The 16930-nt window shown below is 34.0% G+C and overlaps 1 protein-coding gene across 7 annotated transcripts in view; it reads left to right on the top strand.

Moving 5' to 3' along the window:
* The window catches only part of LOC143248980 (rho-related BTB domain-containing protein 1-like), a 102430-nt gene that overhangs the window by 67552 nt on the left and 17948 nt on the right, over nucleotides 1-16930 (top strand). For all 7 annotated transcript variants that reach the window (XM_076498064.1, XM_076498063.1, XM_076498066.1 and 4 more), the window contains 3 exons: nucleotides 2440-2688; nucleotides 7569-7957; nucleotides 15742-15832. In XM_076498064.1, coding sequence (XP_076354179.1) covers nucleotides 2440-2688; nucleotides 7569-7957; nucleotides 15742-15832 — 729 coding nt within the window. The remainder of the gene's footprint in view (nucleotides 1-2439; nucleotides 2689-7568; nucleotides 7958-15741; nucleotides 15833-16930) is intronic.

The raw sequence follows: 16930 nt of genomic DNA, 5'->3' as shown, positions 1-16930 counted from the left end.
CATAACCACCATAAAATATTAGGAAATTACTATAAATTATTATTTTATTTATTCTAGAATGACAACAAGCTATAACACGAAAACGCAAATGTTTAGTATAAATAGCTTAAATCTCATAACACTATATATCTATATATTATTTTTTTTTATTATTATACTGACCTTTTAGCTATGCCTAGCTAACATTACATAAATTGCAATAATGAATCATGCACGTGCTCACATTCCTGTATCCAAAGAATATGAAACTGGGCTTTAGTTTTTACAAATTGACCTGCCTTGGCTGTTTTTTTGTGGACTAGTATTGTGTAAAATAGTCACATGTCAGTTATAATACATGATATATATGTATATTATTACTATTTAGAAATAAGTTCTTAAACTATTTTTTCTTAAAACATAAAACAGTAAATAAAGTATAGCAAACAGTTATCTCTTCCAATTTGAAACTTAAGTTGCTAAGCCTTATCAAATTTTGCATCTGGAGGGTGTGAATCCAAATAATTTTTTAGGCTTTACATAAACATTTCAAACTAATAAAAATCATAAATTACTATATTAATACAATAGAACTCAATTATAATTTATCAGTGTTAGTAACTAAGCTGTATTTGGGTCTAAAAGAGTTTGAAATTCCAAGCAGACTAAAGACTTCTTTTACAAATATGCCATATTGTATCAAATGAAAGAGGTTATGACATTAGATTTGAAAATGGCCAAGAAAACCACTAAAGTGACATTCTGAACTTTCAGTTGGTTATTCTCATGCCATAGACAGAAATGTGTATATAAAAGGAACCGTTTCCAAAAATAAAAAGAGGTGAGTAGGGCCACTGTGTTTGATTCATTACATATACTAATATCTCAGCAAACAGAAAGGACAGGAGATTCTTATTTGATATTCAGGCTTGTCAGTATCAGTAATTTGAGTTAATAAAAAACTATAGACTTTGTACTTGAACATCACAAACATCAAATTTGAACCAATGCTGTATTCAACACACCACATGACACCCTGCTGTCTTAATACATATGTACAAATGATGAGTATCTGTTACCAAGACCACCCTGCTAATAATGCTCATATTCATGAATCCTACACTTGGTCTTTTATAGTGGGGTCACAATGTACTGAAGTAGTTACATGAAAGGTATTCCAGTACATTTCTTCCAGTTGTTTCAGCATCTCCTAATTAAAGCCACAGTCACAAGGCTGCTAAAATGAGTGAGCAGTTTAAGAACCAATTAACAACCACATTTGCCAGTACTTCTTCAGTGGTCAGTAACCCCTAATATTTGCATGAAACTGCAATGAAACATCTTGTTTTCCATAATGCTCAAAATTAACTATTTTTTTTTAGCCTTATGTCCATCTATTTAAATTTGGAATACCACAGCTAAAGATTTTGAATTTCAAAGACTTTTTAATTTTAACAAAGTTTGAAAGTTTAAATCCACAGAGCTTCTAGCCATTTCCATATTTTTTATGTACTGATAGTATAAAGATAATAAAACATAGGAACTTTGTTTGATTTTATTCAGACAAAACTGCTGTGGTTTTATAGACATGCTCGTAACCTGTTGTTGTTTGTTAGCTGTGGACCCTGTCACTACATCACAAGATTTGATTTAGAGCTTAAAAATCTTATTTATATTAAATTACATTGTAAATTTTAGCTACTGGCTGCATGTGTGTATCTTGAATTGAAAGTGAAATGAGAGTGTTTGAAATGAACTGTTTCTTAAACAAAAATAAAAAATATTATTGGTTTGGTGATAGAAAAAAATATAGTTCTTTATTAATTTACAAAACACATACGTTTTAGACTACATAATACTAATTGAAGTTTAATGGATGTGTTCCTAAAAAAATGACTAACTTCAGAAATAATACTATTTATTTTAAACCATTGTTTCTCCTTTTTTGTTTTTGAAGATATTTCTTTTCATTTTTACTGTACTGAACATCCTGATGAAGAGAAAGTTAAAATATTGATTCAAATAATTTAATTTATGGTATTATTTATTTCTTTATTCAGAGATTATAAAAGATGTGGGAATAGCTAGATATATGTCTGTGGGGGTTAATACCCACAGAATTTTAAATAAAGTTTGAAGTAACAATTAATGATTGTTAGAAATTTTATTTTCAAATAATCCATTCATGTAATATGTAACAGTTAAAGATTTGTCCAAGTTTATAGTTATGTGAAGTTTGCACAATGTAGAATACATGTATTTAAAATGTTTAATATTTAACACCCCCCATCTATAATTTCCTAGCTAGTCTGTATACAGGTGTGTTTAAGGATATTTAACCTCCATTGAAATTTTAAAACTTTGAGAAATAGCTTGATTAGCAGTTGTGATACAATTACTCTAAGATTCAAATAAGTAAATATAACATACAAATTTATCTGCTGTGGTTCATCTTTTCAGGTTCCATTCTGCCCTCCAAAGCAACCACCTCCTGATATTTGCGTCCCTGATTCACAGTTTGAGAGTGATATGTTGTCATTGTTCCATAGTCAGGTATTCACTGATGTCATATTTCTTTGTGGAAAAATAGGCTTTTCAGCGCACAGAGCAGTCTTAGCTGCAATTAATGGTTCATTTTTCAAACTCTTCGCTATGGACCTATCACCAGATATTTTAACGTCTGTCCGCAGCTCAAGTGAGTCTAGTATGGTAAGTTGGGTTTCTTTCCTACATGAGTTTCAGTTTAAGTAAAAGTGAAGTGAGAATTTGTTACTTTGGTTTGTTTTAGAGATGCTCTTTTTCCTATAGATGATGATGAATAAATAAAGTTTTGGTTTATATGTTTATATGTTAAAACAGTAAACATAGTATCAAATAATATTTAATGAGAATGTGTATCTTCAGTTTATTTTTGAGATCCTCTTGTTCTGTGGATTGATTGTAATGATACTGATGAATAATTGAAAAACAACAACTAAATACTTCTGGTTTATACATTGCTTTAAGTTACAGTGAACACTATAAATGTAATTAGCAGTACTTAATTTATAATATGGCTTGTGATTTCTGAATTTTTCATTTATTACTGGTTTATCATACAGTTTGGGTTTAACAAACCATTATTGGATAAGTGCAGTTTAGATGGCCCTTGTTATCCTTTAATGTTACGTTATGATGAACACAGAAGCTACTAGTTGTATGATAAACCAACAGACCACTTAAAATTCTTCAGCCAAAACTTCAGCTTTATTTTTGTAATCTGTTGGTTGGCTTCTGAATTTTTTTGTGTAAAAATTTATATTTTTGTTCACTAGTCTTACTATTTAATATAAAAAATGATGATGCAACTACACTGTTAATTAAAAGTCCTAACTATCTCAATTTGATTTCTTCTGATTTTTCTTTTTTTTTTACTCTGGAGAAAGCAAGCTGAAAGATCTTAAACTATTCTCATTTTGTAACATTTTTGCCCTAGATATCATCCTAGTAGTTTTCTTTTGTATCTTTTCCAACATTTCAGTGTTATTTCTTAGATAAAGAGCCCAAGACTGAACAAAATATTCCAAATGCAGCTTAACCAGTGACCTATAGAATGACATTAGATACAACCTAAAATCCTATTTGTCCTGCAACAAGTAGTAGCACACTCCTTAGATGGCTTAAGAGACTAATCAGTTGAATCATCAATATCATTTTCTTCCATGACATTGTTTTAGTTATTTCTAAAAAAAATTATACTTATAATTCAAATTGTGATATTCCTTACATTTATTATAATTACAACATATCTGTCATTTATTTGCCAACTAACCAAATAATCTGAATCAATTTGTAAGGCAATAGCATTCCTCCTCACAGAGCAACATTCAAAACTTTATTGTTATCAGAAAATGAAAATAATCTATTGACCATTCCTTATAGTAAATCAAGAAAATCAAAAGTTCTAACTCAGGCTTAAGGTGTTGCACTTATGGCAATCATCCAGTTTGATTGAACTCCATTTATAACAACCATCTATCCACTTTTCTATCTAATAAGCCAATTTATCCTTCCATACCTACAGAGATTACTTTCTTAACAAGCCTTTTATATGACATTTCATCAAGCGCTTTCTGAAAATCCATATCATTACTCTCATCTACATAAGCAGTAACATCTTCAAAGAATATCTAAAGATTAGTAAGGCATGAATTTTCCCTTATAAAACTATGCTATACAATAAAATTTTAAACTTGGTGAAATATCTTTGCAAAGCATCTTATCTGACTTTCGAAAACTATTCCCAACAGTGATGTAATACTAATAGGCCTGTAATTACTAGGACAATTTATACCACTTCTCTTGAAAAGTAACATTAGCAAATTTTCAATCTTCTAGCACTTACCCACTATCCAAGAACACACAAAAATAATATCAAGCAGTTCATATATGTTGTCCTTAACCTCTTTTAAAACTCTTAAGTAAATAATATCTGGCACAGGTACTTTAACATTCTTTAAATTTTCTAATTTTTTAAAATAAGTTCAGAATTAATGTGCTCATCTTGTTCATACTTCTATCTATCTGTTCAGATTGAGAAATATTGTTTAACTCTTCATTTGTAAGAATCAAAGAAAACATAGAAGTTAATAACCCACTTATCCAATAATCATAAGTTATTAGCCTTTTGGTATCATCCCTCAAAGGCACTACTCCTATTCTAACTTCTTACATACCCTTAATGTACTTGAAGGAATATATACTATTTATTTTCATATTTTCAACCAATTATTTTTCTCATATAGATTTCTTATTTCCTTATTTCTCATTTAGCCAGATCTTTTGATATGCTGTAATCTTCCATATCTCTCATCATTGCAGTGAATTTAAACTTCTTAAATTTATAATGCTTTTCTTACATTTTATCCTTTGTGAGCTAACCTATTTTTTTATATGCATCCACACTTTGTGTATAAAGAGAATGCCTATCTTGAATATTTAATAATTTAATTAAAATTTTTTTCCACTTTTGATCAGTATCATCTACTAATCCAGTTGCCCAGTTTTCATCAAATAATTTTGTCTTTTTGAAATTTCATTATTTCTTATTTCCATATACTGTGAAACATCAAATCTAACTGAGAAATCATTATTTTCACTCACGTATTCCACAACACCTACACTATCAGCCATTTCTTTATTAGAAGTTAACAATATATCTAATACATCATTATTTCTAGTAGGTTCCCTAACCAGTTGTGGAAGAGAAATTGAATAGTTTCTTAAAACCTGTCTCTCTCATGACTTGACTCTTCACATTTCCCAGCCTTGATGTCTGAAATTAAATTTTTTCATGATTTGAACTTTATTGACAGTCTAATTCTTTATCTCCTAGAGTTTTTCATTAATTTCTGCAATATCATCTGGTGATCTGTAACAAGTTCCACCTAAAATCCTTCTCCACTTACAACCAATTACAGAAACCCTGCTAGATTCAACCTCATTGTTGTTAGCTTTTATATCCTTATCTGAACAGGTTATAACTCACATTTGATATATGTACAGTCACTTCTCTCCCTCTTTTTAGTAATCTATCACTTTTAAAAAACCTATAACTCTGCATTTCTAAGAAATTCCTTTTATAATAAATGTCTACATTTAGCCAGGTTTCAGTTATTACCATTATATCAAAATCTTCTCCACTGCCCAGTACTTTAAGGTCATGCACTTTTTGCTCTCACTTCCAGAATTACAGTAATAACAGTTTAGCCTACCATTGAAACTACCTTTGTACCTTGTTCCCAGACTATATCTTTCTCTACATCATTTTTTTTTTTGCTCTATTCTATCCCACTTCTTTGTCTAAACCTAGTTTAACTCTCACCTCAGGTATCCTTTACTGTGCATGACACAAAGTGTTAGTGTTTTAAATTGTATTTAGCTAGATCTTGTTTACATTGTACCAATTGGTGTAGCCTAAAATCTTAACTATATGTTAATAGTATGTAAATTTTACGTTCTTAATTCTACAAGGCAATATTAAAAGAATCCCTGAATATCCCCAAGTGTGACAAACAACACATTTTCTCTTCTCTGTTTTATCTACCACCACTTGAAAAATAATTAAAATAAACATAAATTACTCCCTATAAAATCGTCATTTCTCAGATAAACATTAATTTTTAAAGCTTTCAATTGTGTTTGGTTATGGAGCTATCAAATAGAAAATTAGACCCCTCCTACCACACCCACCTGTTACATCCTTTCTTTAAGGATTTGTTAATAGTTCTCTCTTACGTTTAATTATATATTACATATAACCAATAGAAAGTCAAGGTTTTTATTTATCAAATGACATATTGTATTACGTTTTGTTCTGAACAGATAAGTATAAATTTCGCTTATGATACAATTTTAATTCCCACATGACCCATCACAAAAGAGTTAACTAAAATACTCTAAAATAATAATTCTAGAGGTTATGAATATTGAAATAATATTTATCTTCACCAGAAGAATGCTGTAACCTACAACTATAATTATTTCTTTGCTTAGAGTTCAAATCTTCCATCCATTATTCTCTACAGCTTCCTTTGTCTCTGAGTGTATCATACAACTAATACTCCCTAGCTTATCATACAATAAGTAGTCTCTGAGATTACCATATAGCTAGTAGTCTCTGAGCTTATCAAACAGTCCATTTTCTCTGAGTTTATTACACAGCAAGTAGTCTCTGAGTTTATCAAACAGTTCATTTTCTCTGAGTTTATTATATATCAAGTAGTCTTTGCACACATCACCTAGTTAATGGTGTGTTTATTGAAAAGCCTGTTCTTCAAGAAGAATTTTTGATATACCGTATTTTCCGCCTAATAAGCCGAATTTCTGGCCCTAAATTTTGGACCTGATTTTTGGGGGTCGGCTTATTGGCCGATCACTCCTTTCGGAAATTTCTTTTTCTTAGGAAATGTTTTTCTTTTGAAAATTACCATAGGCGGTAATTTCGTCCCATCAGCAAAGCACGTTAAGACTACAGTGAAACGTTGTTTCTGGAATTTCATTGGTTACCTAATTACAGTGAGTGGAGCCAATAATGAATGACATATTGATTCCATCTCTGTCTCAATACGACACGTTCTGCTTTACTACAGAACGCCAATAATCACACACAACATGCATGCTGACGCTGAAACGAGACTAAGAAATCATTTTGAAGAAACTTGTCACTTCTTAAAAATGGCTTCGGCTTATTGGGCAGTAATAAGCAAAAACCCTCATTTTCAGAGCTGAAAATTGGCCTCGGCTTATTAACCAGAAAATACGGTAATAAAAAAATCTGAAATAATTTCTACATGTAAAGATTTTAGGTCATAAAGTGAGATATTAAAATATTTCAAAATGAAATGTTTTGTTTAATATTTTCAGTATCTGTTGTAGTTAGGTATCAACCAAAGAGGCAAAATATTATGGATTCATTACTTACTTAGCCATGGTTATAACTTGCAGTAAACAAATTATCCAAATCATATATTTTATGTTTTGTACTTGTTAATTTACAGTTTAAGAGTTGAACCAACAAAAGAAAATTTATTTTTTAATTTTCTATGTAGGTTAGCACGCTTGAAAATGCCCACAGTATTTTCAATGATGACACAGAACAGCTTATTTCCCAAAGCACTCCACCAACTTGTGCCTCTTTGCGGCTGCCACGAAGCTCAAACAACAACATGAGTGGTTGCTCAGTGAGTGTTAATTCAGATGGTGACAACAGAGTAGCCCAGTGGAAGAGTGTTAGCTTGGTTCATTCATATGAATCAGGAAATGCCCCTACAGAATCAAAACCTGGGGTCTGCAAGGTACTCAACCAAGGTGCATTTCAGTCCATCAGCCTTGAACCCTGTGAAAGTATAGATCATACAGGAAATATCACATCATCAGTACAGACAGTTGTGACAATATCAAAACAAATTACTCCTGCAGCTCTCCAACAGTGCTTGAGGTAAGTCATATGTCATAGCTAAATTTATGTGTAAGTCAAAGGTATAAGATCTATTAATGCATATGTATCAAAATTTTGTTATGTTTGTGAGAGATAATACAACATGAACCATTGAGTTTCTTAATATAATTGTTGTAACCAAATATGATTTGCAGTGAGAGTTGGAAAACAATATTCAGGTTTTAGAAAATTCACTTATACAAATTGAAATAAAAATTTTAGCTAATTAGGTACATGTTTTCCCTGATAAAGAAAGTTTTTACTGAGTAACCACAACCTTAATGATTGTTTAGGGTCATATTTACTTGTTCCCTTGTAAATTGATTTCTCTCTGTTTCTAGCTTCCTTCTTTCTCAATATTTTTTCTTGAGACTTGTTTATTTCTTTTTTTGAATTTTGATCTTATTTTCTATAATAGAAAATAAATGTCTTCTTTTAAAGAAAATCAGGATCAGAGATTTAACTTACCAACAAAAGTTTTTCAGTGCAAAGATTCTTATTAACTTTCAGTTTTACTCTGTGTAGCCATAATTTATTTGGTGCATAATTCCTACTTATTACATACTTTTCTTTTAGTAACCTTTTTCTCAAGATTAACACTGTAGAGTATGAAGACACATTTTCTGAACATAGATACCTTTGTTGACAAACAGTGTGGACGTTTTGTTTATCAAAAGCTCTTGTTCTTTATACTGGCAAACAATGATTGCATTGTTGTCCCCAATGTGTTGTAGCCTATCTTAGCAAATAATGAGTGTGTTGATATGCAGATGGCACTTGTGTAAATGTTTATATCAAAATTATTTTAAGAAAATAATTCACCATACCTAATAATCATAAAAATGAGACTGGAAACATGTTTTTACTTCATCCTTGTTTTTTATTCTGTACAGTAAGTTAATCAATATATTACTGTTTTTTTGAGACCAGGAAGAGTTTCATTCTTATTATTGTTGTTTTTTTTTAAATAATTTTGATAATGAGTGCATTTTTCCCAATTATTGTAATGGCTGTTGTAATTTAAGATCATCTTTGTAAAGTACAGTGTTCACAGATCTTTGACTTTTAATTGCAAATCAAAATGTTGGGTAGAATAAAAATATTTAACTGAAGTTGTTTGTTGGTTTTTCTTGAAAATGTTTTCTGTTTTTCAGTCATTACTAAAAACTAAAAATTAATAAAAATGTTTACTTTCTTTCCAACTCTAGTCATTTTCTAACAGTTAAATATTAATACATCTAAAAATGAGTGAGAATTATGTGTAAAGGAAGTTAAAATACATAAACTATATTGAGTACTAGGAAGTTCTTGTTGCATATCTATATCTACGTAATATGGAACATTAATTTGTAGTTGCACAGATTTTACTGAAACCTGATGAAGCAACTTCATAATTAACTGTATACTGAAAAACCAGAAATATTTTAATATTTCACTAAAAATGCTTCTCAGTGTAGATTTCTGTACATGATGAGGGGACCTCCCAGGGAAGGTTCTGTTCTTTCAGTTTACCTCCACTGGGATCTAAACATCCACCCACGTGTTTGCTGTGCATGGTAACCTGTGAAGGGGAGGAGAGGATCCTAATGGTTGAGGGGTCCAACCCTAACACACCACTTTAGCCTTGAATTCCTGTAGAAGGGCAGCCTTGGGGTGGCCCCCCCTATTGTCAACTGGCTGGGCCACTTGGGTTAGAGTCAACCAAGTACCAGTGTTGGATGTTCTCGACAGGTGTTCTGAACATTGTATCTGATGCTGGTATTTGGGTATAGTGCTCACAAAACCCTGGCATTGCTGCAATGTCCTTGTTTGGCATTGTAGTGAGTCCTCTTGTAGGGCTCCATGGTGGGTGAGGTCAGTGGGCATCAAAAAATTCTTTTTTTATTGATCCTCCAAATAAAAATTTAAAATATAATAATGAAAAAACAATCTATAGGTAAACTATCACATCTTGAAGATTCTGAGCAGCAATCTTCAACACCTCTAACACATATCTTATACTACATTCTCTTCCAGACAAACCTTTAGGTCAGATGTCTCCCTTTTTCATTTAGTAGAGACAAGATGGATTGCTGGCTCTCCAAAGTCAGTAAAGAAGCTTTGCTCTGATGACATTGGTGGAAACATCCATATCTCAACACTGAACTCCTCTTCCATTCAAAGGCGATTGGGGATATGCTTATTGAGGTTATGCCTCACACTACTTCAAATTCATCATGAGGAGTTATTGTTGAGAGGGATTTGAAGAATATCCCTGAGTCAGGGATTCTTGCTGGTTTCTCCACTCATGGAGTTTCTGCAGTGAGGTGTATCTCCATTTGCAAAGATGGAATTATGATGCCGAACAGTGTTTTCATTCTGACATTAACATCACTATGTCCAACTGCCACCATAAAGGCAGGTTATCTTAGCTGCAAGGTACGGCCATACATTCCAAACCCTTTCAGATGTTTTCAGTGTCAGCAGTTCGGTCACTTGAAGACATCACGTCATGGTTCTTTGATGTGTGTTCATTGCGGTGGCAAGGACCATGATGCTTATGAGTGTGAAACAAACCCTTATTGAATCAGTTGCAGTGGCTGTCAACCATCCTACTTTTGCTCTTGCCCTAAATGGTTGGAAGAAAAAGAGGTGCAGCATTTGAAGACAATTCAAAACATTACTTACCCTGAGGCTCAAAAGTTGCTGTCCACCACTTCATCTTGGATGTATGCTGCTGCACTTAGTTCCACTACTACAGTGGGAGTGGAGACAAAATTCTCTCTCCCTTCAAAAGAATCATTCTCAAACCAAATGCAAAGTCTTTTGACCTCCATGGTTAAAAAGGTTGAATCAACCTCAACACCCATCTCTGTCCCTAACATATATTCCAGCAAACCCCAATATCCACTTCTTTTGGTTCCAGGTACGGGCATTTTATTGGGTACATCTTCTTTTCCCACCCCGAGATGCAAAATGATCATTTGATCACATCTTCAGTTGCTGGAATCCCCTTTCAACAGCAAAGACCTGCCCAATCAATCCAGGGCAGGATCCATGGAGATCAATAAATCTCTTTCGAAACAGAAGGACTGTCCACCTAATTTGCCTACACATAAATAAAAAATGGCCACCTTGATACAATGGAACTGTCAAGATTTACGTTCTAATTTGGATGACATCAAAGCACTGATTGCTTCCTACTATCATGTATGTCTTTCCTTACAAGAAACATTTCTGAAACCTGCTGATACAGTTACCTTTCAGCAGTTTTATTTGTACAGAAACAACAGGCTGTGTAATGAACGAGTGCATGGAGGGATGGTACTGTTAGTTGATCAGCATGTGCCCACCCTCTCTTTGCCACACGACACACCCTTGGAAGCCAAAGCCATCCTTGTTTTCTTGGGTCATACCATCACTGTTGGTTCTCTCTACCTGTCACCTGGAGAGACCTAAGATCAATCAACTCTTGATGCTCTTGTTGAACAGATGTCGTCTCCTTTTTTAATCCTTGGGGACTTTAATGGACATCATCCCCTCTGGGAAAGTGCTGATATTGATGGGAGGGGTCACTCCGTAGAGTGTATGCTCTCTGATCACAACCTTTCTCTTTTCAATAGTGGTTCTTATACTTGTTTTCATGCACTTAGTCAGTCCTTTTCTCCAGTTGATTACTCAATTTCCTCCCCTTCACTATTCTCCAACTTTTCAAGGAGGGTTGACAATAACCCACAAGGCAGTGATCATTTTCCTATAATCTTGAGAGAGACTGGCCGTGGTCGATGCCACCCATCTGTGTGCCCTGGTAGAAACTGGATCAGGCAAACTAATCCTTTTCACTGCTCTCACAGCACTTGATCCTGCCATCATCTGTAAGCCATCAATAGATGACTTTGTGGCAGCAGTAATTGACTGTATTATACAGGCAGCTGCTCAGTGTATTCGTAAAACCTCAACACGTTTTCCACAATATCCTCATCCATGGTGGACTCCTGCCTGCCACATCTCACAGAAGACTTAAAAATATGGTCCTGGAATACTTTTCATAGGTATTCCACACACTCGTACCACATCGCTTTCCAGCAGGCCCTGGCATGTGCTTGGTGGGTAAGACATCAAAGCCAAAAGGACCCTTGGATAACTTTCACAACCAGCATATCTTCTACCACCAGTTCCAAAGTCATATGGGACAAGATTTGAAAGGTCAGTGGGCAATATAATTCTGTCTTCTCTTGATCTTGCCCTCTGATGGCCAAGAAGTAGCTGATACCCAGAGCATCACCAATACTCTAGGAAAAAGCTTTTGCCAAGTATCTAGCACTTCTGCTTCATCCTCCACCTTTTAGCCATCAAGATTTGGGCAGAGTGATCACCTCTTTCCTTTTAAGCTGATTGTCTTTATGACTATAATCGTCCCTTTACACTGGTGGAATTGAAACTGGCCCTTCATTGGTCTGGCAGTACATTGGTCAGACCTGATGATGTACACTACAAAATGCTGCATCATCTATTTCCTGCTTCTCTTGCTATTCTTCTGATTGTTTTTAACCAGATCTGGCAGGAGAATGATTTCCTGATGTCTGATTACAGGCTCTTGTCCTACCTTTTTGTAAGCCTGGGAAGGATCCCAAGACTCCTTCAAAATACCATCTAGTTGCCTTGACAAGCTGTCTCTGTAAGACCTTAGAGAGGATAGTTAATGCTTATCTTGTTTGGTTCCTTGAATCAAACAATATCCTCTGACCCACCCAGTGTAGGTTTCGACAACAGAGCTCCATTATGGACCACCTGATTCGACTTGAAACATCAATCAGAGAAGCCTTTCTCAAACAACAACATCTTGTATCAATATTCTTTAACATTGAGAAGGCTTATGATACAATATGAAAGTATGGCATTTTGCAAGACTTCCATATATATGGGCTATGTGGCCATTTGCCCATTTTTATTAAAAAAATTTTCATGAACAGGAGATTCCAAGTTTGTGTGGGTTTGACACTTTCCCGTTCTTTTCTACAAGAACTTGGAGTCCCTCAGGGCTGTGTTTTGCAAGTCACACTTTTCAGTATAAAAATTATAGCCATCACTGAACAATGCCCTATTACTGTTGCAAACAGGCTCTATTTCGATGACTTTCAAATCTCATGTCAGTATATGAGGTATATGAAGCGGCAACTACAGACTGCCCTCAATCGTTTACTGAAGTGGACCACAACAGATTGCTTTAACTTCTCTCTCTCTAAAACCGTTTTCATGCATTTTTGCTGCCAACAAGGTATTCACCCTAATCCTCAACTCCATATTGGTGAAGTTGTGCTGCCTATGGTTCCTGAGGTAAAGTTCTTGGGACTTATCTTTTACTGTAAGCTGACCTTTATACCACACATCAAGCAGCTATGGGTTAAAAGTACAAGAGCACTGAACATCCTCCGTGTCCTCTTTTCCACCACTTGGGAAGAGGATTGATGTTTTATGGTAAAGATATTCAATCGAAACTAGACTATGGATCACTGGTCCATGGCTCTGACAGGACCTCTGCCTTAAAGATGTTGGACCCTGTTTATCATCAGGGACTTTGGCTCTGCACTGAGGCTTTCCATACTTCCCCAGTTTAGAGCTTATACACAGTTTCATAAACTTCCTCTGCACCTCCTCCGTTTGCAACTGTCTTTACTGTATGCTTCAAAACTTCGTTCCTTACCAAAGCATCCCACCTGTGGTTGTGTTTTCCTTCCTCAGTGGGCTATGCTTTTTTGGAACAGATGATCTGTCATTGCTCCCTTTGGCCTTTGTATCCAGGAGCAGTTGGGTGAATTGGGTCTGTCCTTGGATAACATTGCTTGCATCCTCTGGGCAGCCCATCCCATTATGGCTTATTACAGCACCTAAATGTGACCTATCGTTAAGTCATCTGAGAAAATCAGACACTCCTGATTGGAAATACTGTCTGTTATTTGCTGAACATCTTTTGAACTATCCTTCCATTCCTAATTATATAGATGGTTCGAAATCAGGTGACTCTGTGGGCTCTGCCATGGTTTGTTGTGGTTCGGTGGTTGTGCACAGAATCCTCTCTACAGTTTCTGTGTTCGCTGCTGAACTGTATGCAATTTCTCTTGCACTGGATCACATAGAAGCTAAGCAGTACTCAAATTGCACTATTTATACTGACTTGCTTAGTTCTCTACTGGCCCTGGAATTGCTTTATGTCAGTTCTCACCCTGTTCTCGCCAATATTCAAAACCAACTGGCCCATTTCTCTTTAACACCTACTTCTGTCCAGTTTTTCTGGATGCTAGGCCACATTGGTATTCACTGGAATGGGCTCACCAACACCACAGCTAAATCTGTCTGCTCTGGTGCTATCACTGCTGTGCCTGTTCCGTACATGGACTATGGTCCTATATTCAAGGCTCAGCTCCATATCATTTAGCAGTTAACTTGGAGTGAGCAACATGAAAACAAGATTTTCTAAATAAAACCCTCTATTGGACTTTGGCTGTCTTGCTTCCGTAAGGATCAGAAAGAGGAATTCATTCTGAGTAGACTAAGCAGTGGTCACAGTTTTTTAACTCGTTGTTTTCTTTTATCTGGGATTGATGCACCAATGTGTTGTCTGTATAACACTCAGGACACAATAAGCCACATTTTACTATCTTGCTGTCATTACGACTCTCAAGGACAGCACCATTTTAAACATGTTTTGTCCCAAAGTTTATCCGTAACATTAAGCAGTGTTATTGGTTATGGTGACACTGTCCACCTTAGACATGTTTTTAGTTTTTTAAAAGCCATTAATCTTTTTAATGCTATTTAAGTTTTTAATTTATACATTAGACCTTTTGATTCTTAAAAGTACAACTAGTTCAATTTGAAATTAAAAATTGGCTGTAACATCAAATAACTCAAAACCAGGACTGGAAAGGCCAACTTCAGGTGATTAGCACTGCTGTTTGAACTACTTGTTAGTCATCCTGTTAAGTTACAGTAATTAAAATTTTGCTACAAGTCTTTTAAAACTTGTGTTACTTTACTTTCTGAAAATGGCCTTAACATCAAATAACTCAAAACCAGGACTGGAAAGGCCAACTTCAGGTGATTAGCACTGCTGTTTGAACTACTTGTTAGTCATCCTGTTAAGTTACAATAATTAAAATTTTGCTACAAGTCTTTTAAAACTTGTGTTACTTTACTTTCTGAAAATGGCCTTAACATCAAATAACTCTAAACCAGGACTGGAAAGGCCAACTTCAGGTGATTAGCACTGCTGTTTGAACTACTTGTTAGTCATCCTGTTAAGTTACAATAATTAAAATTTTGCTACAAGTCTTTTAAAACTTGTGTTACTTTACTTTCTGAAAATGGCCTTAACATCAAATAACTTGAAACCAGGACTTGAAAGCCAACTTCAGGTGACAAACACTGATTTTTGAAATTACCCATTAGTCACCCTGTAAGTTATGATACTTATAATTATGCTACAGAAAGTCCTTTACAACTTGTATTACTGTAATTTTTCTCTTACTGTTGTAGACTAGATTTAAAAATTGGATTTAATGCTATTTATGTTTTTAATTCAAAAATTAAACTTTGTCTTGTTTTACCTTAGTTTCCTTTTATGAATTTTAATAATTTTACTTTAAATTTAACTTTTTACTAGATGTTTGGCACAGATAGCCTAGTTTCTTTATGCCATAAAACACCAAACCAACCACTAAAAATGCATGAAACATGTGATGATAAAGTGAATGTATTTGGGGAAACTTATTCGAATTATAATTTTTCTTTTTGTCTTCTACTAGATTTTTATATACTGGTTCTGTTGACTTGAAGTGTTGTTCCCTGTCTGAGGTACAGTTAGCAGCTGAGTTGCTTGAAATACCAGAATTACAGGTAGATTTCAGTATTCATTTTTATGACTTTAAAAATATTTTGGCCTATTTTTTCAGTATTACAGAAAAAAAGGTTTTATATCCTATTTCTGAAATATTGTCAAATTAATTTTCACATCTTTCTTTTTCCAAACAAAACAATGTCAAATATCTTGTATTTGTCTTTGTATAAAAAAAACTTTCAATCCAAGATATCAACCCAGCAGGCCTGCTCCAAACTTTTTCCAGTGATGTCTCATCTTATTTAAGGAGCTCAAGACTAAACAAAATATTCCAAACATTATAATTAGTTTATACTTGTGTTTAGTAGTTTTGTAGATACAAGTCCTATTTACCTTGCCACTAGTATCACCATACTGCTTAGATGGGTTATGAGAGTGATAAATCAAAACATCTAGATCCTTATCTTCCATAACACTGTTAAAAGTTATTCCCAGCAAAATTATACTTATAATTAAAATTATTAGGTCCCATATGCATTACGTTGCATTTGTTATAATAAAAGTCATACACCTGCTATTTATTTACCTAGCCCACCAAATAATTCAGGACCTTTTGTAAAGCCACAGCATCTTTCTCACAGCCAGCAACACCCAAAATCTAAATCTCATCTTCAAAGTTAAGTAATTTATTGACCATTCCTTCATCTATGTAATTGGTGTAAATTTAAAATATTGTAAGTCCTATAACTGAAGTATTCTTCTTGCAACATTTGTCCTAATTGACTAAATTCTACTTATAACAATCTTCTACTTTCATCCATGAAGCCACTTTTTCATCCAATGAGCCAATCTATCCCACAAACCAACAGAGATATTTTTTATTAAGTCTTGTGTGGTTTTTTGAAAAGTGCTTTTTGAAAATCCAAGTTAATCAAATCTACCCTCTTACCTTCATTTACCTAAACAGTAAAACAGTAAGCTCTTCAGAGAATGTCAAAAGATTTGTAAGGCAAAAATTTCACCTAGGGAAGCCATACTGGCTATCTAAGAAGTTTTAAACTTTGTTAAATGTCTTTATAAATAACCTTTTATCAGACTTTCAAAACTTTTCTCATCAGTGGTATAAGACTAATAGGCCTACAATTACTGAAATGATT

Source organism: Tachypleus tridentatus, chromosome 4 (assembly GCF_004210375.1).
Source record: "Tachypleus tridentatus isolate NWPU-2018 chromosome 4, ASM421037v1, whole genome shotgun sequence".
NCBI lineage: Eukaryota > Metazoa > Arthropoda > Merostomata > Xiphosura > Limulidae > Tachypleus > Tachypleus tridentatus.
Note: the sequence above shows the minus strand (reverse complement) of the source record. Positions and strands in the feature narration are given on the sequence as shown.